This window comes from Gopherus flavomarginatus, chromosome 18, assembly GCF_025201925.1.
Source record: "Gopherus flavomarginatus isolate rGopFla2 chromosome 18, rGopFla2.mat.asm, whole genome shotgun sequence".
Lineage (NCBI taxonomy): Eukaryota > Metazoa > Chordata > Testudines > Testudinidae > Gopherus > Gopherus flavomarginatus.
In genome coordinates this window covers 25,093,464-25,114,987 of record NC_066634.1, presented here as the reverse complement: position 1 = coordinate 25,114,987, position 21,524 = coordinate 25,093,464, and the positions used below count along the sequence as shown (strand labels likewise).

The window sequence follows — 21,524 nt, the reverse complement described above, 5'->3', positions numbered from 1 at the left end:
GCAGCAGTGCCACCCCTGCCCTCAGCCCCCTGGCAGCCCAGGAGCTCCACAGCATGGCCAGTTCTGGCACAGGTGAGCCCAGCCCCTCCCGGGGAAGTGCCACTTAGCTGAGCTATTTCAGTCCTAAGTGCTTCCCCTGCACCCCCCAGCCCCATACCAGGAGGCTGGGCAGCCTGCCCTGCACAGGCCTGGTTGTGCCCTTTCCCCTGAGCAGTGGCTCAGAGCAGATGCACAGAGGCAGTTTCCCCAGCAGCAGGGCAAAGCGGGACCCATGCCAGCAGCCGCTAAGACCGAGGGGGCCTGGGCCCAGCAGCACTGGACAGCTTGGTGTGACAAGCCGCCTGCCACCGGTTACAGCAGGGCAGCCAGGGAGAGGGGGCTCCCGCCCTGGAAGGAAAAGAGCCAGCCTGGGAAGAAGAGAGTTTATTCGAGAGCCCAGGAGAACACAGAGGGATTGCTATATCCCCATCCCACTGCCCCGGCACAGGGCTGCGCCCCGCAGCACGCGTGGGGGCCATGCCTGTGGTGGCTGGAGGGGAATGTGGTGCAAGCAGGCTCCAGCGGCACCACGCTACAGCTGGCCAGGCACTGCAGGGAGGCTCCAGGGGCACCGGGTGGTGAACTGAAGCTGCAGGCCAACGCGCTGGCTCCAGGCTCAGTGGGGACCCAAGCACTCAACGACCCCGTTCCCTTTGATGCCATCGAAGAAGAAGAAGTTGTTGTGGGGTGGATCCCGCTGGGAGAGGGCCTGGGGGTGGGGTGGGGGGGAAGGGCGTTGTTACAGCTTTGCTAGTGCCAAAATCCCAGCTCCAGGACCCCCCCCACCCCCCTCGCCAGAAGCTTCTATGGGCAAATCCCTCACCACACATGGGTGGCTCCTGGGAGGGGGTGGAGAAGCTTCACCCGGGGCACATGCCCCCAATCACAGCCAGCAGGTGAACTGGGGGCACGTGCCCGCTCACGCTGCTTTTCACCTGGCCCCAGGAGCAGAGGCTGTTCCAGGACAGCGTAACAGGGAAGCCACAGCAGCAGTGGAGGGGGCCCTGCAGCCAGCAATACCCATGTCCAGAACCCACGGACAGCTGAGCACCCTGTGGGGGGCAAAGCGTGGGGGCGAGCGCAGCAGGGAGCAGCCCCTGCACAGGGGGCAGGAGGTCGGGCAGGGGCCCAGCAGCTGAAGCAGCACTAATCCCGCTGCAGAGCAGCTCTCGGCCAGGGGAGTTTGGAGACAGGGCCCCCCTTCCTCCCAGGCACAGGCCCACAGGCAGCCCCCAGGAGAGGCAGGGAGCCGAGGACACAGCAAGTTGGTGGCAAGCTGGGACTCACCCAGCAGTCCTGACCCCCAGCCTCCCTGCACCCCTCCCAGCCGACTGACCAGAGAGCAGAGGGGGCAGGGAGAGGAATCCCCTCCCCCGAGCTGCCAGCCAGGCCCCTGGTCCCAGCAGAGCAGTGCAGCTGGAGCTCAGACAGGACAGTCACAGCCAAGGCTGCTGGGAGACAGCAGCACCCAGGGGCCCAGAGGAGGGAGGGCCCCCAACTGGCCGTGCCTCGTGCAGGGTGAGGGCACCAAGCTTCCCAAGCAAGCTGGGCTGGGCGGGGATTCCAGACACACCCAGCCCCAGGAATGCTCATGGCTCCCAGGCCCGAGCAACAGGCTGCTGCCCAGCAGCTGTGCCAGGCAGCTGGGAGGGGGCGCTGGGGCACAGAGCCTCCACACGGCCCACAGTGGGAGAGGGCCACCTCCGCGCAACAGCCTTTCCTGGTCCCCACCGGTTCTGTCTGCACAAGCAGGGGAAATGGGGGGGCTGGGAGCCAGGACTCCTGGGTTCCATCCCCTGCGCTGGCAGGGGACTGGTGCCTAGTGGTTACAGCGGGGGGGGGGGGGGGGCTGGGAGCCAGGACTCCTGGGTTCTATCCCCAGCTCTGGGAGGGGAGGAGGGTGTAATGGTTAGAGCGGGGGGGCTGGGAGCCAAGACACCTGGGTTCTATTCCGGCTCTGAGAAGGGAGTGGGGTGTAGTGGTTAGAGCAGGGAGCCAGGACACCTGGGTTCTATCCTGACTCTGCCACTGGCTTCCTGTGTGATGGAGGGTAAATTCCTCCCCTGCCATGGCTACACTACCTCTGTCAGACAGCTGGGCCTAGCCGCACACCCATTACCTTGACGACCTCCTGTCCCAGGACCCCTCCAAGCACTGCGCAGACGGGAGCCATTTCAGAGAAGGAATAGCTGGGAGAAGCACACACAGCAGGTTAGTGCCTGAGGCGCTCGGCTGGCTCAGCACCCTGAGTCCCAGTGCCAACGTGGCACCGGCTGCCCCATGCCCGGGGAGTGACCAGACCAGCCACCCACTTCCAGCCCTGGCACTGACAGCCCGGCCTGAGGGTCACTGGCCCAGGCACGGAGCCCAGTGCAAGGGAGTCGATGGGTGACCCTGCCAGGCAGAGGGAACGCCGGAGGTCTGCAAAGAGCATATCTGGTAGATCCAGCAGTGAACACCCCTAGGCTGGGGCAGAGAACCAGAGCGAGGACTGAGCTAAGGGGGAAGCATCAACCGGCCCAAAAGCCCCAGATCTGGGAGGGGCCCTGAGAGATGGGAAAGTGGGCAGGGGTGCAGTGAGACAGGGGCCATAGCCAGAGGGGTTGAGTAGTGGGCCCAAGATACACCCCAATGCGACCAGGCCTGGGGGGTCCAGGGCCTTCAGGGGGGAGCAATGAGCAGCCATCACTGCCAGGAGCTCAGCAGCCACACGGGTGTCTTGTCCCAGCCCCTCACATGCTGCACACAACCCTTCTAAAAATAGGGCCAGACATATCTGCCGTGTGTCCGGGCACATTCTCGCCATTCCTGCCGGTGCACAGCGGCCTGTGCCTTCCAGGCCAGCGTGTGGCAACATGCAGGCGCGGTGGGATTTTCAGGCTGAAATGAATCCGGGGGCGCAGGGAGGGTCCTTCCAGCCCACACATGAAGGGACGGCAGGGTCAGGGGGTGGGAGTCGTGCCCCCCCCATCCCCGTGCAGCATCTGCTCTAGCCCCGACATCCCCGCTGGTCCAGCCTATCACAGTCTCCGCCCGGCCCAGGTACCCGAGTCTCTCCCATGTGCTCAAGGCTGACTGGGGCCATCTCTGCCCCAGCTCCAAAGCTTCAGCTGGGCCATCTCAGCCTATGGCGTCACTGCCCCGGGGCCCCTCCGTCCAATGGGGCAGTTCCCTGGGTTAGGACATCTGGGACGTGTCCAGCCCTTGTCCGGCTGGTGCTGTGGTCTCCCTGGAGCTGCAGAGATAGGGTCGCAGGCAGCCCGGGAGAGCAGGGAGGAGCCGAGCCTTCCCAGCAGCCCATCCATCCCTGTCAGGCCGACGCAGCCAAGCATGAGACGACCCGGGCAAGGGAGCGGAGCCCAACCAGGCGCGGTCGGGAGGCTCTGTGCTCACCCACAGGGCGACGCAGCCAGACGGCTCAGGTCACTGCTGATGCAGAACCGCGGCTGCCCAGAGGGGATCAGAGCCAGGTTAATGATCCTGCGACGCGCTCCTCGCTGTGGGGCTGGCGCAGCACTGCAGACAGCGGCATGGCCCCACGCTGGGCCCAGACCATGGGAGGGCTGGTCTGCAGCAAGCATCCCCCTCACAGCACGGCGAGGAGGCTCTGAACCCCAGCAGAGCTGGTACAGGAAAGGCAGTTTCATCCCCCAGAAATCCCTGCGCCCACAGAAGAGAGAGGCCAAGACGTCCTCTGGAGCCAGGCAGCTACTCACAGGCCAGACACAGGCCCCAGGTGCTTCACAGAGTCCAGTTTTCAGTCTAGTACCTGTGGGCACATGCACGCTCCAGTGCCTGATGCGGGGCAGCCCCCCGGGGATGCAGCGGGGACACATGGGGTGTGTGGGGGTGTCTGGCAGACAGGCCCATTGGACAGACACTTTCTTTGGGACCCGCTTTGCTCCTGTTCACACGTGGGCAGCGAGGAGCCCCCAGCGTGGACAGTGGTCCCTGGCCAAGGGAAAGTTCTCTCCCAAGGCTGGGACTGAAACGCGTGCTGGGCCCCAGGCCCAATCCCAGCTCAACACCAGACTGCAGGGAAACCAGCGCACCTGACGAAGTCATCGGGCAGCAGGCCCGCACCGACGCCCAGGGAGTCCAGCACCTCATTTCTCATCTGCAGCAGAAGCTCGGCGTCTTCGGCATAGCTCTCTGGCAACGGGTCCCTCCCTTTATCCGCCCGGAACTTCAGCAGCACTGGGGGAAAAGAGGCGGAGGTCACAATCCCGATCCCTGGGGCCGTGCTCGTTACCCTCGCCGGTAACCAACGAGATTCCTCACTGAGCTTCTGGCTGGGGAGACCTTCACTGCGCTGGGGCCGAGAAAAGCGCTAATGGGAGAATCTAGAGCACACTCCACTTGCAGTAAAACCTGCTGCTACAGATCCTGTGCACACTCGAGCACACTGGCACAGCCGCCCCGTGCCTGGCCAGAGAGACACATGCACACGGTTCATGACAGGTGAAGGCAGCCTGGACCAGTGGACAGAGCTCTGGCCTGGTGGTCAGGAGGGACAGGACCTATTCCCAGACACCTTCCTCATCAGACCTGTTTGGTTGGCAAGAGAGGATTGGCTGCCTGTGTCATGCTGGGCACACGGTACCCTGATCTCAGATGGCAGGGGCACTGCCAGTAGCAAATAACTCAGGGGAGACATGGCAAGAGGCCATGCCTAGTGACCTGAGCACAGGGCTGGGACAGGACTCTCCCATCGCTGGCTTGCTGCATGCCCTATCTGTAAAACAGGGACACGCTCACTGTCCGCCAGGGTCCCCCAAGCAGAAGAGCTACGCAGAGAGCTTTGGGAAGGCAGCGCCGCCAGCCGGACGGGTTCTCATTAGAGCCGCAGCTTCACCTGGCTCGACGCTGCCCTGGAACAAAAACCATTCAGCAGCCGTGCTCCCCGCCCAACTCCCTCCCAGCACATCGGTGCCAGAGCGCCACGGTCACTGCCACAGGGCAGCTCTGGGGCACTTCCCAGCATTCTCTGAAGGCTGGTTCTCTCCTCACCCCGACCCTGACCCGGCTCGTTGCTATTCACAGCCACCCCCCAGGCCAAAGCCCTTAGGTCTGGTCCGCTCATTTATTTTGAGCTGTTGGCTCAGCAGGCAATAGAGCCGAGGGTCAATATAGGCCCAGTCAGCCATCTTCCCGGAGCCAGGGAAGCAACTCCCAGCCCAGCACAAATCACATCAGCAGATCCAGGAAGGGCAGAGAGCACGGGCAGCTTCTCAGCCTGGTGTTTATCTGGGCTGTCTGCCTGCCATCTGTGCAGTCTGCTCGGGCGCTAACGAGGGGGCAGGCTGGCACCGGGCGGCTACCTCCCCTGCCACATCTGACGGGATCCTGGGGGCTGCTAGGAAAGCAGCCAAGAGGCCCAGCGTGTCTGCAATGACTTACGGTAAAGCAAACAGGAGCAGCGATTTTAACTCATCTTCTGGGAGCGTCAGCACTTTGCAGCTCACTACAGACCAGCAGAGAAGGAAACCCCGAGAGCGAGCCAGGGCCCAGCCACCACTAACCCCTTACGGGGAGCCAGCACCCAGCAGAGCCGGGAACAGGGGCCCCAGCTCCTACAAACCCCCCACCGAGAGCCAGTGCCAGGCAGAGCTGGGAACAGGGGCCCCGGCCCCCACAAACCCCCCACTGGACCCAGCTCTGCAGGCGCTGGCAACAGGGGCCCCGGCCCCCACTAACCTCTCCCACCGGGAGCCAGCGCCAGGCAGAGCTGGGAACAGGGGCCCCGGCCCCCACAAACCTCCCACCGGGAGCCAGCGCCCCGGACACCATTAACCCCCCACCGGGAGCCAGCACCAGGCAGAGCTGGGAACAGGGGCCCCGGCCCCCACAAACCCCCCACCGGGAGCCAGCGCCAGGCAGAGCTGGGAACAGGGGCCCCGGTCACCACTAACCCCCCCCACCGGGAGCCAGTGCCAGGCAGAGCTGGGAACAGGGGCCCCGGCCCCCACAAACCTCCCACCGGGAGCCAGCGCCCCGGCCACCACTAACCCCTCACCGGGAGCCAGTGCCAGGCAGAGCCGGGAACAGCTCCAGCGACTGCTGAATACCTAGGCCAATACAGAGGCACCATGTACCAGGCAGCGTGGCCTAATGGGGAGATTGATGGGACTGGAACTCAGGGATCCAAGAGTCTATCCTCAGCTCTGCCACTCACCAGTTGACTAACATTGGTCACTGCCTCTCTCAGTGCCTCAATCCCTGCCCACTGTCTCCCTTGTGGGTTGAGACCGAGCTCTCTGGGGCAGGAACTCTCACTCATTCTCTGCCTGTGCAGCCCCTGGCCCCATGGTGCCCCTCTCAGTCTGCGCCCTGCCAGAACAAAGGAATACAAATGCGGCATAATCCATTCCCGTCCTATCCTGGCCTGCGAGCCCTGGGACAATTTGCCAAATGACAGCCATGTTCTCCTATTGTTTGAGGTGTTTTGGGGACTGAACACGGGTGAGCAGCACCAGTCAGAGGCCGAGTGCTGCCTGACAGCCAGCAGGAAAACAGTCTCCTGCGATGGACAGGGTCAAGTCCCTCCCAGACTCAGCGGCAGCCTAAGCCGATCGCCCAGCGTCGGGCAGGCAGGCAGGCAGCGCTGGCTCTTCGGCCACAGCAGCAGCCAATGCAGGTCTGGAGGGAACGGGCCAACACTGGGGACAGCACGAGGCTTGGAGCCCTGCAACTCGAACACCTCCCCCAGAGCCTGACTCAGCAGCAGGAATCCTAGCCAGGCAGCCGCGAGGGGATGGGAGGCCTGGATACCTCTGAGAAGCCAGGAGAGGCAGGCGTGTCCTACGCCTGCAGCGAGCCCCAGCCCTGTCTTTACCCTCTGGGCGCCCTGCTGTGCGGGGGGGAGGGGGGGGGGAAGCGGGCGCTGCCAGGCGTGGGCAGGAGCTCACAGCCCCAGCTCTGGGGCAGCAGCGGTGCAGACTATTATTCTGGGAGCCAGCGCTGGCTCACGTCACTAGAAAACCGGGCCTGGGGCTGTGGCTTCACCGAGACTGCAGCCCGTGTGGGCACCGGCGCCTGAGCGTGGCGCGCTGGAGGGAGAGGGCAGCGGGCAAACCACACGCTGGGGCCGGGCCAGTCCCTCCCAGCTGGCAGAGCGCTTCCGCTCTGGGGAGCGTGACTGTTTCCACGCTTGCCTGGGTATTTTTAGCTCACTGCTGTTATGGTAAACTTGCATTAACCTCAAAGCCAACAAATCAAAGCCAGCTCCTGCCACAGGAAGTGCTGCGTGCTCGCTCAGCTGAGCGGGGCCTGGCGCTTCCTCGACAGACTCTGGCGCTGACAGGCGTGCTTGCCAGGCCTCCGCTGGGCAGGGACGAGCAGACACATCCCCGCAGGGCAGATCCCACTCCCAGCCGGGTGCCAAGGCCCGAGCAAGCCAAGAGCGGGACAGAAGCAACTCTCTCTGGGAACAGCCATCCCCCCAGAAGGAGAACGCAGCATTCAGAGAGCTCACGCCAGCCCAGCCAAGGCCGGGGTGCGTGTGTGGGAGAATAAAGCCTCAGAGCCTCGCCCACTACACACCCCGTGGGAGCTGGGCCTGTGGGCTCTTCACTGCAAGGATGGGGAAATTGAGGCACAGAATGGGGAAGCATCCTGCTCCCCAGCCCAACCCCTCTCCCAGGCGTCCCTTACCCTGGAGCAGGAAGTAGTCCGGGGCGGTGCGCTTCAGGGCTGCCTTTGCCTTCTCACTGCTCCAGTCGACTGCCAGCGCTTCCTTCAGCTGGCAGAAAACCACCCGCTGCAATGGGAAAGCCAGCATGAGAGGGGCAGGGAGCCCCCCTGCAACGTTCCCCCCACGGCATCCAGCCTCCGGAGAGCGGAACAAACAAACACCGGGACAGACCCTCACCGGCGTTTGCCCACGCAGCCCCACTGAGGTTGGGGGACTTTACACCACTGAGAATCTGGCCTTGCCCCCCAGACTGCAGGTCATCTAGCCAAGCCCCATACACCTCTCCCTCCCCTAGGCCCCAGGGTGGAGCGGGCACCCTCCACGCAAGACGAGCACGGTGCGCAGGTGTTCTGCAGCAGGACGCCGTGCTGGGCCAGGGTATCCGGCTGGCTGTTGCTAGGAAGAAGTTCCAGGGTGGGGCGAGGATTCGCTGGTGGGCCTGGGTCTTGCCACGAGGACGCTCAGCCTATGGGGCTCAGAGACAGCAAATCGAACCCTGGCCAAGGGCAGCGCAGGGGAGGGGAACAAAGGCCATTTTCTTCTCCCTTGTGTCAGGCCAGGGGAGGAGATGCTGCTGCTTGTTCGTGCTGGGCTGCCACTGCCTAGCCAGCAGGCCGGCCCGACCTCCGAGCTTCCCGCCCAGGCTGGGCGAGCAGCCCGGCGACGCCGGCCCCGTGTTCAGTGTGAGGTGGAGGGACCGTAGAAGATCAGGCGATGGAGGCAGAAGTGAGCTAGACACCCAGCGCAGGGAGCCGAGTGCCTGGTCCAAAGCCTGCTGTAGGGGCAAGAGACGGGGAAGAGCTATGAAGGGGTTAAGTGGGTAAAGTCTGCAGGGGCTTCTGCCAATCACCACCACTCCCGATTCTCAAACTCTGCATGCACGTCCGGGATGCTAAGAGACCTACTCGGGGCTCTCTCTCGCCCCAGTTCCAGAGAGCAGGGCCACAGCCGGACACGAACCTCGCTACAGACCTCTCGGGGTCTCCGAAACCCAAACCTTTAACTCTGGCCAGCTGTGGCGCGCAATCTGCTCCAGCTGGACAGTCTCATGCATGCGCAGATGCGACGCAGGCTGCAGCCCCGCACGGGAAGTGGCCCAGAGAAGCACCGGGGGCTACATGCAGCGCTGAGCACCAGAGGAACCACCACTGCACTCACGGCTGGATGCAAGATGCAGCACTCAGTGTTACAGGCCGAGCTACTACCCACAGCGGGATTGAATGCACAGCCTAACCCGGGGGAGGGATGCTGTCCAGGAATTAGCTCTGACCCTGGGAACGGGACAAGTCACTTGCGGGGGAGCCTCCCAGGCAGTCTCTCTCTGCAGCTCTCATGCCTCAGCACAATGCTGCAATGTACTAGCCCCCACAGTCGGCCCCAGAGCCCAGGGACTGGGCAGTATGTCAGGCTGGGACAAGGGGGAGGTTTCAAGCCGAGCCTTGGGAGTAGAGCTTTAATGCCCGTCTGCCTAACTGCTCCCGCTAGAATCACTGGACAAACTCCCAGCCTCAGAGTTAGGCCAGTGCGAAGAGCTCCGGAAAATCCCACCCACTGCACCCAGCTCCTGGGATGCAGTGTATAAACAGGGAGCAGAGCCCCAGGGCTCAGGCCACTAGTGTCCCAGAGAGCATCTGCCTCAAGTGGTCGGATTAATTCTCAGGAGAACAGCTCATGCCTGGAAGGAGAGGGCAGGGGTATCCAGCCCCGTTCTCAGAGCTCAAGGGAGGCTGGTAGTTACTGAGGAATTTTATTATCATCCTCCTTCAGAGATTCTAGGGGACCATTGTGATCCTTGAGTCTGAGCTCCTGCAAACACAGGCCAGAGGCTTCTGCGCCCCAGCCAGAACATCTGGCTGAGCTAGAGAGGGTCTTCCAGACAGAGACACCCAGTCTTGGTGTACGAGCTCAAAGGGCCCCCATGCCCCCAGAACACTGGTTCCAACACTTCATTCCCCACCTCCCTGTTTTTGCCTAACTGCAGGAGAACACACGTGCAAGCTGCCTTGCGCCTCCCTGCACAGCACATCTGGTTACACAAAGGAAATGCGATGCCAAGGAGCTCCCGTTTCTCTGGCACCCCAGCGGCCGAGCGCAGCACTGAAGACTGCCACCCTCCCAGGCCCTGGCTGCATTCAGACTTGCGGCACAGGAGAGAAACGGGCGGTGGAGTGACTGCGAGGTGACCCCATCCCCGCTCCATCGGAGGGCACATGACTCTCAAAGCAACACCAGCCAGGTCACAAGAAAAGCAGAGGAGAGACGACCCTCCAAACAAGAGTGGAGGCCTCGCCTCGCCAAGCAGCGCTAAACCCAGCTTGCCATGTTTTGTCACTGGGGGAAACTGCCCCAGCAGTCACCCGCCAGGCTGCTGCTGGCGCACTGCAGGCTTGGGAATTTGCAGCAAAGCCACCAGAGAAGGTGCAGGAAGCACCGGGTTCCCCCGCAGGCCTTCAGATCCATATTCCCCGGAGGGGACTCATCCCAGGCATCGGCATGCTGGAAACTCTCTAAAGGAATCCACTGCATCCTAACACTGATCTGACATGGATTGGAATCCCAGCTCGGATCGGAATCCCAGCTCGATTGGGGGAGGACGACAGCTGGCTAGCAGCGGCATCTGGGGAATACTCCCAGATCTCCCGATCTGGCCCAGCTGGGGCGAGGTGCACTACACGCCCCCTGATTGACAAGCGAGAGAAAGGGACACAAAAGGCCATTAAGCTGCTTGCATTCTCCCCATAGCCAGATAAAGCTGGGGGATTTCCACTTCCAGCTGCAAGTCCCTAACAATGGCCAGGCCCCAGGCTTTTACATGTGAAAGGCTCTGCCCTCCCCCATCCTCCTTCGTCCCAAGCCACCCTCCCACTTACACAGGGGCTTAGCAATCAGCTGACAGCAGCAACAAGGCAGCTTCTGGCCCTGGCGTTAGGGTGGGAGCAGAAGGCTTGGGGTACCAGTCTAGTTACAGCAGGGCGTAGCGGTGCCTTCCACCGACACAGCTGTTCCCAGATGGGAAGGGGAATGACCTATTGCAGTACAGTGGTATCCATGCTAGGGACTGTTCCCGAACCGGTGAAAATCCCTCCCCAACCAAAGTGGGGGAACAGGTGGGGCCTAACTCCCCCAACACGCTATTCCAGGTGGCTGGATCCAGAAGCTGCATTTTAGACACCAACTCAGGGACCCTGCCATTCAAGGTGCGCGGCCGCTGACCGGGCCGAGGCCAACGAGCCTCATTTATCACACACTGAGACTGGCTTCTCAATAGCCCAGCTGACAGAACAAACACAAACACACAGCTGGGAATTCCACAGCAAGTTTCTGGCTCGGGGCCATTCAACGAGATTCTCGTGGGGAAGAAAACTCTGCAGCCACCGTACACTTTCTTCACTCGCAAACACCTCCCAAGATCATCCGCACGTACATTACCCATGGCATCCACCCGTGGCTCTGGCCAACTGGGGCTGCCTTATGTTATCACTGGACCACTCTTAGGGCTCCATATAGCGCCCCCCAGAGGATCTAGGTTCTGACTGTAAAGAAAAGACCAGAGTTCTGGATGACAGCAGAGATCTCAGGATAAGGAGATGTTCCTGCAGATAACAGGTCCCGCTACAGACAAGGTGCTGTCAATCCAGGATAGGTAATCCGCCATCACAGCCCCTCATTTCAAAGGGAGAGAGAAACGTTCTCATGACACTGAGCTCACACAGTTAAAGGAGGCAGGGGGTGCAGACCCAGGCCACATGGCTCACCACCAGCAGACAGAAGCAAAGCCGGGAACTCCAGGACGCCTTCCCAAGGAGTGTAACCCAGCGATCATCCCACCCATGGCTCTCCATGCATACCCTGAAGCTGCTGCCTTAACAACTGCATCCTGTGTACCACATGCCACCAGACAGACCCAGCGCCTCTGCTGGGGGAAGCTACCTAGACACAGACTTGAGGTTTCCCTGTAACGTGGGTGCTCTTTGGTGGCCGACAGGGGCACTGACACACACCTTTTTCACCATGGTTGTCTCTGTTGAATCAAGCTTGGCTTTTTTGGTGTCGGGCCCGTCTTCCACTCCCTGGCTGGCTTTGGTGACCTTGGTCTTCTCTCTGCAGAGAGACAGAGAGAGATTTACCACGGCAGTCCCTGGCTGAGGGAGGCCGGAATCAGAACCTGTCATATTTCACATTATCATGAGAAAGACGGCAGGCCCTGCGCCTACGAGTCCTGGACATGGTACACTAGGTCTCAGCTTTGCGACGCGCCGAGCCTGTCGGTGGGGGACTTCCGTGCAAAGCTGTGTGCTATGGGGAGGAACCCCATATGCCCTGAAGCAGATGATCTGTGGAAGAAAATCCCCTGCCTCACAGAAGAGCCTCAATGCCTGAACTGTTACACAAAACCACGTGGCCACAATTACACCCATCTACAGCCCCTCTCCTCCTGCCCCCCAGCACTGGGCACAGACCGCCCCCCTTTGGTAACTTAGCTTCCCCCGCCCGTTAGGCCTTCATGGTGACTTCCCTAAAATGGGAGGATGGCCAACAAGGGTGAGGTCCCAGCATGCACAGCTGCCAGCTGCACACGTTGGCCTGTAGTTTCATGGGCTGCTCCCTTTGTACATACCAGGTGCTGCCTGGCATGCTACCAACATGCTTGTGCTGGTACCACAGATGTCAGTGCACCTGAGTAGGGGGGCGTTCGGGGGATGGCTGCTCTCCTCCCCCACAGCCGGACTTACTCCACAAACTCGTGTGCCCCCAGGTTGGCGAACATGTAGCCATAGTAGCCAAAGATGTCCCCGGTGAAGAACTTGATGCCGTTTCTGTGGCAGATCTGATCGACCTTCACCATGACGCAGCGGGAGCAGCACGTCAGGCACACCTGGGAGGAAGCAGAAGCAGCAGAGTTATCCTCTCCCCACCATGGACAGGAGCAGCAGAAGCTGCACATTTACAAACCTGCCCCCCCGCCCCCTTCTGAGACTAGGGTCAGATAAACAGGCCCCGGGGGGATTACTGTTCCCCAGGAGGGTGTGAACCCCCTCGCCCATCCTGGGCAGGGGCAGGACAGGGCAGCCCTCCATTCACAAGCAGACAAAGAACGGTGCTTTACACGCAGTACTGTCGATTACCCCTCCTGGCAGCAAAACACTAAGTGGTGGCGGCTCATTCCAACAGGCCCCTCTCCAGGGAGAATCAGGAGTTTAGAGGTGGCAGAGCCCAGCTGGCTCCTGGCAACAAAGCCAAAGACAGACCCTTTTCATTTGATTTAAACGCACGGCTTGTCCACACAGGGCAATGGACCAGCATGGCTACTCTGGAGTCACTCCCTGAGTGGAGACACATTCCAGAGCAGACAGCGTCCAGCGTGTGCCGTAATAGCCGCGCCGGTCAAGTCTCCTGGCTAAGTAAGGGCTCATTCTCTCCTCTCCATCTTCCAGCTTTGGAGACTTGAGACAGGCCAGAACGGAAGCAGATGCTGTTTACAAACAGATATTCAGCTTGCCAAACCAGACGTGCAGCCATTCTGCAGAAGCCAGGTGACACAGGATTTAAAGGGACATTCTCCATTAACTTATGCCCAAAAGTCAGGTTGGGCAGGAATTGATTTTACTGGTTTGTTTTTTGGGTTTTTTTTTTTTGGGGGGGGGGGAGGGGTTTGAAGGAAATGATATAAAAATCGGGAAAATGGACTAAGGAAGCCCCAGTCACAATGCTTAACTGTGTGATGGTAACAGATTTGCATTTTCAGGATTTCATTGGAAGTTTTTATCTGAAAATTTTCCAGCAGTGCTGGAAACTCAACGGCCTCACAAGCTGCCAGCCCAGGGGAGCCAGAAAACGAAGCAAACCCGTCCAAAACAGAGGGCATGCAAATGGGAAACATGGTATCAAGATCCTCCCCCATCCATGCCAACTCACAGCCCTGGTTACACACAAAGGTGCATCAGGTTAATTAAAGATACTATTTTAAACCAGTTTAGTTAAACGGGTGTGAATCCCTGCAGGGTTGTGCTTAAATCGGTTTAAACCTGGCCTGTTGGTTTAGCTTCTGTCTGGAAATGCATGGGTGAAAGCTAAACTGACAGAACCAGCTTTAGATCGAGTTAAAAGCATCTACACAGGGATTCATACTAGTTTAACTACATCTGTTTTTAAATCAGCTTTAATTAACCACCCAAGGACACCTCTGCCCAATGCTCCCCATCCCCCACACACCCCTCCTGCCACTTACAGCATCAAACTGAGTAAAGAAATCTTCGGCTTTGTTTTCGATATTCTCCGGGTCAGCTTTCACATCTACCATGGGGTTGAGGTTCTGAGCCCGTTCCAAAGAGGCTTCGGCTCTGTTGCGGCCCAGCGAGCCCACGGGAATCAGGAACTGAGCTCTAGTGTCCTGCTGCGATACCTGGGGAGGGGGAAATAAAACCAACCCATCTCTGACTGGTTGGCAAGTGGCAGGACCCCGAGAGGCAGCGACACCACGGGCCGTTAATCACAAGTGGGAACACGGGAGACACGGGCCTGCATGGGGCCAACTTCCCTGCTAGCAAAGCGCAGTTCTCATCACACAGGAACTAAAACACTCAGCTAAAGCCACTAGGGAGAAGAGAGACAGTTGTGGGGCAGGAAGAAGGGGGCTGGTTTGGGAGTTAAATGGTGCAATTCCAGCCAGCCTGAGCAGGAGCTGTCAAACAGCAAGAGCTGGGGGTGTCACGTCCTACCAGTCAGTGCCCCCAGTCGCACCACAGAACCCCGGCTGTGCTCAGAACGGCACAGACCCACTGCAGTGCCCTCCAAGACAGCCCCACTAGGGAACACGCAGCAGGAAGAAGGGGAAGCTTCCCTGGCACAGCAACTTTCGCTGCTCTCCCTCCACTCGGGCACTCTGTGCCTTGCCAGCGAGCGTCTCTAACGCTGAGAGCTCCACCTGGTGCCCGATGTGGAGTCACAGCCACACCGCGGCCTAGCGCCTGCACTAGGAATCACACGCCAAGCAAGGAGCAGCAAGGGAGACCCCGGCTGCTATTCTGACCAGGGGAGTGATCCTGCTCCACACGCGGGGGCCGAGATAACTCAGCCACGGCAACGCCAGGCCTCGCCGAGCTCACATGGACAGCGGTCTCCGCGTGCCTTACAGATACTTCTCGGTGCCGACTTCACCGCTGTGGGCGAGCGTTCCCTTAGCTACCAGGCCACGCTGCCCGTTTGACTTCTCCACACACCACGCAGGGGCGCCCTGGTCTCTCTCTGCCAGCCTGTCGTAGAGGGCAGCTGTCGGCACGGCAGCCACCTCTGTGAACCTGGGGTGCGTAAACTCTGGCACTACTAAAGTGGGCAGCTCCGAGGGAGAACAATGGGTCCTGTCACCTCAGGCAGCTGCAGCCCCAGAAGGAAAGTCAGCTCCTCAGCGTGCTATACACCGGGGGCACAGAGGGGCCAGGAATGCAAACACTCAATCAAGGCAGGTACTTACCCTGATCCACCTTCCATCCCAGCTAAGTGGAAGTGGCACGCCCCTAGGCTACCAGCACATCCGAAACTGGGAGGCAGTCGGAGAAACATGGGAGGATGCAAGCATGATGCAGCAGCAAGGAAGCATGGCCCCGCTGGGCGAGCAGCTGGGTGTCCAAGGGACAGATTGAGAGGGAGGGTAGGGAGATTGGGTGCTGGATGAAGACGACCTTGGTTCAATTCCCAGGCCCACCAGGCACTTCCTGTGTGATCTTGGGGAGTCACTCATCTCTGCCTCGTGGCTCCCCAAACGGAGATCCAGGCGCATACAGGAGTGGGTGGGGACAGAATCCATCATGTTCATGAGGCTCTAAGACGCTCCGGGACAGGGGTTAGAGAAGCACCCAGATAGGCACTTCTTGCCCCATCCTGCAATGAGCCTGTCCTAATGGACCTGTGAGAACCAAACCCTCCTGCTCTGCTCCAGCATGGTCGTGCCTCGTGGGGGCAGTCTGCAGGGACCTGTGTGCTCAGAAATCCCAGGCGAGACAAGCCAAGGGCTCCTACCTGCTGATGGTCTAGCATGGTCAGGCCTTTGACCCCTGCCAAGATGAGGTTCTTTGCCACTTCTGCTCCCAGGCCCTTCATGCCAACCAGCAGCACCCGGGATGCTCGCAGCCTGCAACAAGATGCATGGGCAGTGTAAACGGATGGACTGCACCAGCTGAGACTCAGGGAGCTCGGCGCATGAGGGCAACTGTTCTGTGTTCGCAGTCACGTGATGGCAAGGAGAGAAATGCATACTGATAACCAACACCTCACAGGGCCAACACCGCGAGGAAAGGCAGTTAGCACTGCCCCAATCAACCAGGGACATCTTCCAGGCAAGAGAGGCCCAACCCTAGGATCTGCTAGCCACCCCTACCCCTGCTCCGTGAAGTTGGCTCTGGGTTACAATGCCTCGCCAATGACTGGGGACACAGCAAACGTGGCAGAGGAGTTGCTGCCCAGTCCTTAGCACAGCCAGGGTGAGGAACGCCTTCAACTACAGCAGAATCTCAGAGCTGCAAACAACTGGGAATGGAGGTTGTTCTTAAGTCTGAACATAATGTTACGGCTCTTTCAAAAGTTTACAACTGAACATTAATCCAGCACAGCTTTGAAACGTTCCTATGCAGGCGGAAAAGGCTGCCTTCCCATTAGGTTTCTGGGGCAGAGCGCATTAACATCCATGGCAGAGAGGGCAGTGCCAGCTGGAAGGCGCCGGTCTGCACTGTCTGCAGCAGCAGAGCCAGATGGTTCCATGGCACTTGAGGGGGGAAGCAGGTAAATAAAAGCAGCAAAGAATCCTGTGGCACCTTATAGACTAACAGACGTTTTGGAGCATGAGCTTTTGTGGGCAAATACCCACTTCGACAGATGCATGTTTACATGTCTACATGCATCCGAGGAAGTGGGTATTCACCCACAAAAGCTCATGCTCCAAAACGTCTGTTGGTCTATAAGGTGCCACAGGACTCTTTCCTGCTTTTACAGATCCAGACTAAGACGGCTACCCCCCGACAGTTAAACTGAGGCAGCGAGGACTTCTGGGGTGACACCTCACACAGCAGAAAAGACCCAGACACTGGATCCAGAAGGCTCCGTGGCTGTTGGGCAGCACTAACTCGAACTATGCCGTTAAATGGGGGGCAGCTAGGTGGTGACAGCTTGAACTGGGCCGTCGCCTCCTCTCTGTGGTCACCTCCTTCCTCCCACCTGCCCTCTCAGCCCACCCCCATGCCATCCCCCATCCGCCCACTCCGCCTTCCCCTCATCTGCCCCACGCTGCCCCCATCATACTACCCCTTCTCCCCTCCCCTTCCCTTCTCATCCCTGCTTCCTGCGCTGCCCTCCGCCCCACTACTCCCCCCATCACCTCCTTCCCCCCACCTGCTCCCTATGATCCCTCTACTGCCCCCTCCACCTCCATCCCACCCCCCGCCCCACCCTCACCCCGCCCCCATCATACCACCCCTTCTCCCCTCCCCCACCATCCCCTCCCCTTCTCATCCCCGCTTCCTGCGCTGCCCTCTGCCTCACTACTCCCCCCATCACCTCCTTCCCCCCACCTGCTCCTGATGATCCCTCTACTGCCCCCTCCACCTCCATCCCTCCCCCGCCTGCCCCACCCTCACCCCGCCCCATCATACTACCCCTTCTCCCCCCCCCACCATCCCCTCCCCTTCTCATCCCCGCTTCCTGCGCTGCCCTCTGCCTCACTACTCCCCCCATCACCTCCTTCCCCCCACCTGCTCCTGATGACCCCGCTACTGCCCCCTCCACCTCCATCCCTCCCCCGCCTGCCCCATCATACTACCCCTTCTCCCTCCCCTCCCCTTCCCCTCCGCCCCACTACTCCCCCCATCACCTCCTTCCCCCACCTGCTCCCTATGATCCCTCTACTGCCCCCTCCACCTCCATCCCTCCCCCGCCTGCCCCATCATACTACCCCTTCTCCCTCCCCTCCCCTTCCCCTCCGCCCCACTACTCCCCCCTCCACCTCCATCCCTCCCCCGCCTGCCCCACCCTCACCCCGCCCCCATCATACCCCTTCTCCCCCCCCCACCATCCCCTCCCCTTCTCATCCCCGCTTCCTGCGCTGCCCTCCGCCCCACTACTCCCCCCATCACCTCCTTCCCCTCACCTGCTCCCTATGATCCCTCTACTGCCCCCCATCTCCATCCCACCCCCGCCTGCCCCATCATACTACCCCTTCTCCCTCCCCTCCCCTTCCCCTCTGCCTCACTACTCCCCCCATCACCTCCTTCCCCCCACCTGCTCCTGATGACCCCGCTACTGCCCCCTCCACCTCCATCCCTCCCCCGCCCGCCCCCATCATACCGCCCCTTCTCCCCCCCCGGCCCGGCCCGCACCGGCGCTGCGCCTCCAGCCCCCACAGCCGGATCTGCCGGTCATACTGCGCCGCCTCCTCCTCGCTGATGCCGCCCGAGCCGCCGCCCTCCTGCTCCACCATCCCGCCGCCGTGCGCCACGTGACCCGCGCCAGCACGTGACAGGGGCAACGCCCCGCCTGCTCCTGCGTCACGTGACACAGGGGTGAGCCCCGCCCGCCCGCGTAGCAGCACTGCGTTCGATGCTGCGCATGCGCTCACCCGGCCGCCAGAGGGCAGGTCCGGCCCCGCCCCTCCGCTGAGAACCTTGGGTTGGCACGTGCGCTGTGGTGCGCGAGGGCGGCATCCACCCTAAGGGCTGAGCGCACAAGGCAGCCCCCCCCCGCACCCCCATGGACAGAGCGCACAGGGCAGCCCCCCCCCGCACCCCCATGGACTGAGCGCACAGGGCAGCCCCCCCTGCACCCCGATGGACAGAGCGCACAGGGCAGCCCCCCCCCCCGCACCCCCATGGACTCAGAGCACAGGGCAGCCCCCCCACCCCCATGGGCTGAGCACACAGGGCAGCCTCCACCTCATGCTCTGACCCTGGGACCAAGGGCACAGGGCAGCCCCTGACTCTGACTCCCAGGAACTATGCCCACAGCTGCCCCATAGAAGATAGCCCAGTGACAACAGCTCCTTAAGTAGCCCTTGCCCCTCATGTAAGCACATTGCAATGTCCAATTGCCCAGGGCAGCCTTTCCCCCAGGGAAACTAGCCCCCGACCCTGCAACAGGAATGGAGTCCCCTTCACATCCTGACCTGGCCTGTGTAGTGTTGGGCCCATTACAGATGAGGGGCAAGAGAAGGCTAGTGTCAAGTAGCAGAAGTATTTCAGTGCATCCGGATGGGATCAGTCCTATCATCCCGGGCACAGGTCCACGGACCTCCAGGGATGTGTCAGACACAGCTACGGCCATCATCAGCTAAACAATACCCTGCCCCAGGTTTCCGCTTGGCCTCCAGGCCTGTGTACTGGCAGAGCAGCCTGGTGGGGTGGGGTGCAGATGAGGGAGCTCAGCAAGGAGGCACCAGGTGCATGGGGGGGGGTTAGTGACCCAGAGATGGGGGGTGCAGAGGAGGGAGCTCAGCTGGGGGTCAGTGACCCAGAGATGGGGGGTACTGGGTGCAGAGGAGGGAGCTCAGCGGGGGGTCAGTGACCCAGGGGCACCAGGTAACAGGGGAGTCAGCGACCCAGAGATGGGGGGTGCAGAGGAGGAAACTCAGCAGGGGGTCAGTGACCCAGAGATGGGGGGTGCAGAGCAGGGAGCTCAGCGGGGGGTCAGTGACCCAGAGATGGGGGGTGCAGAGGAGGGAGCTCAGCAGGGGGTGTCAGTGACCCAGAGATGGGGGGTGCAGAGGAGGGAGCTCAGAGGGGGGGTCAGTGACCCAGAGATGGGGGGTGCAGGGTGCAGAGGAGGGAGCTCAGCGGGGGGTCAGTGACTCAGAGATGGAGGGTGCAGAGGAGGGAGCTCAGCGGGGGGTCAGTGACCCAGAGATGGGGGGTGCAGAGGAGGGAGCTCAGCGGGGGGTCAGTGACCCAGAGATGGGGGGTGCAGAGGAGGGAGCTCAGCGGGCGGTCAGTGACCCAGAGATGGGGGGTGCAGAGCAGGGAGCTCAGCAGGGGGTGTGACCCAGAGATGGGGGGTGCAGAGGAGGGAGCTCAGCGGGGGGTCAGTGACCCAGAGATGGGGGGTGCAGAGGAGGGAGCTCAGCGGGGGGTCAGTGACCCAGAGATGGGGGGTGCAGAGCAGGGAGCTCAGCAGGGGGTGTGACCCAGAGATGGGGGGTGCAGAGGAGGGAGCTCAGAGGGGGGGGTCAGTGACCCAGAGATGGAGGGTGCAGAGGAGGGAGCTCAGCGGGGGGTCAGTGACCCAGAGATGGGGGGGTGCAGAGGAGGGAGCTCAGAGGGGGGGGGTCAGTGACCCAGAGATGGGGGGTGCAGAGCAGGGAGCTCAGCAGGGGGTGTGACCCAGAGATGGGGGGTGCAGAGGAGGGAGCTCAGAGGGGGGGTCAGTGACCCAGAGATGGAGGGTGCAGAGGAGGGAGCTCAGCGGGGGGTCAGTGACCCAGAGATGGGGGGGTGCAGAGGAGGGAGCTCAGAGGGGGGGGGTCAGTGACCCAGAGATGGGGGGTGCAGGGTGCAGAGGAGGGAGCTCAGCGGGGGGTCAGTGACCCAGAGATGGGGGGTGCAAAGCAGGGAGCTCAGCAGGGGGTGTGACCCAGAGATGGGGGGTGCAGAGGAGGGAGCTCAGCGGGGGGTCAGTGACCCAGAGATGGGGGGTGCAGAGGAGGGAGATCAGCGGGGGGCACCGGGTGCCTGGCGGGGTCAGTGGCCCAGACACGGCTCACACCCCCCGCTGGGGCCAGCTCTCCCCGCCAGCCGCTCCCTCCGCTCGGCTTCCCCCGGCTTGCCCCTTCCTCGGCAATCTCCGCCCCCGCTCGGCTCCGCTTCGGCCATCTTCGGCCCCGCTCGGCTCCGCTTCGGCAACGTCCGCCTGTTTCCGCCGGCCGCGCGGGGCGCTGCCTCGGCGCGGCTGCGTGCCCGGCGGGCGCCATTTTGTGTGCTTCGCCGCGGAGCGCGGGGCCGCGCCGAGTGAGCCCCCCCGTACAGTGACTGTGCCCCGTGTGCCCCCCCATGGCCGTGGAGAGCCCGAGTGTCCCCCCCGCCGCCGCCGCCTCCCCCCCCAGCCCGCACTCCGCCCCCCCATCTCCGTCCTGCCACCACCACGACAGCGGCAGCTGCGGCCTCCCCCGGCCGCCGCCACAACTCCACCACCACGGCCCGGACGAAAGGTCCAGTAACCGCCTCTCCCGAGCGCCTCTGTCCGTCCGTGTGTCCGTCCGGCCCGCCGGACCAGGTTTGGGGGGGCTGGGCCGCCGGGGGCCCCGCGGAGCCAGCTGCGCGCACCCGGGAGACGGGGGGCCCCGGGGGTCAGGGCCTGAGGCAGCGCAGGGCAGGGTCCGGGGAGGGGCAGGGCCTGCGAGGTGCCCGGGACCTGCCCAGGGCCGAGATCGGGGGCATTAGCGGGGGGGGGGGGCGGTGTATGGGGCAGCCCTTGGGCGGAGCCTCAGGGGCCAGAGGAAAAGGGGAGACCTGGGGGCCAGGGCCTGAGATCAGCCCGGGAGCACGACCCTGGGGGGCGCAGTTAGGGGCGGGGGGGGCAGCGGTGTGGCCCTGAGCATAGGGCAGGGGGCTGAGCTGCTGCTCCAGGGGAGTGAGAGGCTCCGAAGGGCTCTGCTGGATTTCCAGCTTTTGGAGGGGTTAAGGGAAGGCTTTGCGGACTCCTTAATGAGGCCATGGACCCCATAGCCCAGCTGGGCAGTACTGGCCTCATTAATGTCCCCTTTGTTCTCAGTGGCTTCATGGCGCCCTGCAGGCGACAGGGGGGCTTTAGGGAGTGCAGT

The 21,524-nt window shown here is 61.9% G+C and overlaps 2 protein-coding genes across 8 annotated transcripts in view; one reads left to right on the top strand and one right to left on the bottom strand.

Moving 5' to 3' along the window:
- Positions 1 to 408: 408 nt before the first annotated feature.
- Positions 409 to 18,221, bottom strand: SAE1 (SUMO1 activating enzyme subunit 1). 2 transcript variants are annotated; one of them, XM_050928575.1, is made up of 9 exons: positions 18,097 to 18,221; positions 15,749 to 15,860; positions 13,962 to 14,135; positions 12,466 to 12,608; positions 11,734 to 11,833; positions 7,693 to 7,798; positions 4,092 to 4,236; positions 2,159 to 2,228; positions 567 to 748 (listed from the first exon to the last, which is right to left on the bottom strand). In XM_050928575.1, the coding sequence occupies exons 1-9, from the start codon at positions 18,195 to 18,197 to the stop codon at positions 656 to 658; spliced, it is 1,044 nt and encodes a 347-aa protein (XP_050784532.1). In that variant the 5' UTR covers positions 18,198 to 18,221; the 3' UTR covers positions 567 to 655. The 2 variants fall into 2 exon arrangements, with proteins under 2 accessions (XP_050784531.1, XP_050784532.1); XM_050928574.1 differs by lacking the exon at positions 2,159 to 2,228 and having other exon boundaries at positions 409 to 748.
- Positions 18,222 to 20,739: 2,518 nt separating this feature from the next.
- Positions 20,740 to 21,524, top strand: part of ZC3H4 (zinc finger CCCH-type containing 4) — a 33,665-nt gene continuing 32,880 nt past the window's right edge. For 5 of the 6 annotated variants that reach the window (XR_007770267.1, XM_050928393.1, XM_050928392.1 and 2 more), the window contains exon 1: positions 20,740 to 20,912. Coding sequence is in view for 4 of the 6 variants with exons in the window: in XM_050928393.1 (XP_050784350.1) it covers positions 20,755 to 20,912 (158 nt within the window). In the remaining 2 variants the exon portion in view is untranslated. Of the gene's footprint in view, positions 20,978 to 21,524 lie in introns of all 6 variants that reach the window. The other variant, XM_050928395.1, reaches the window with a different exon arrangement.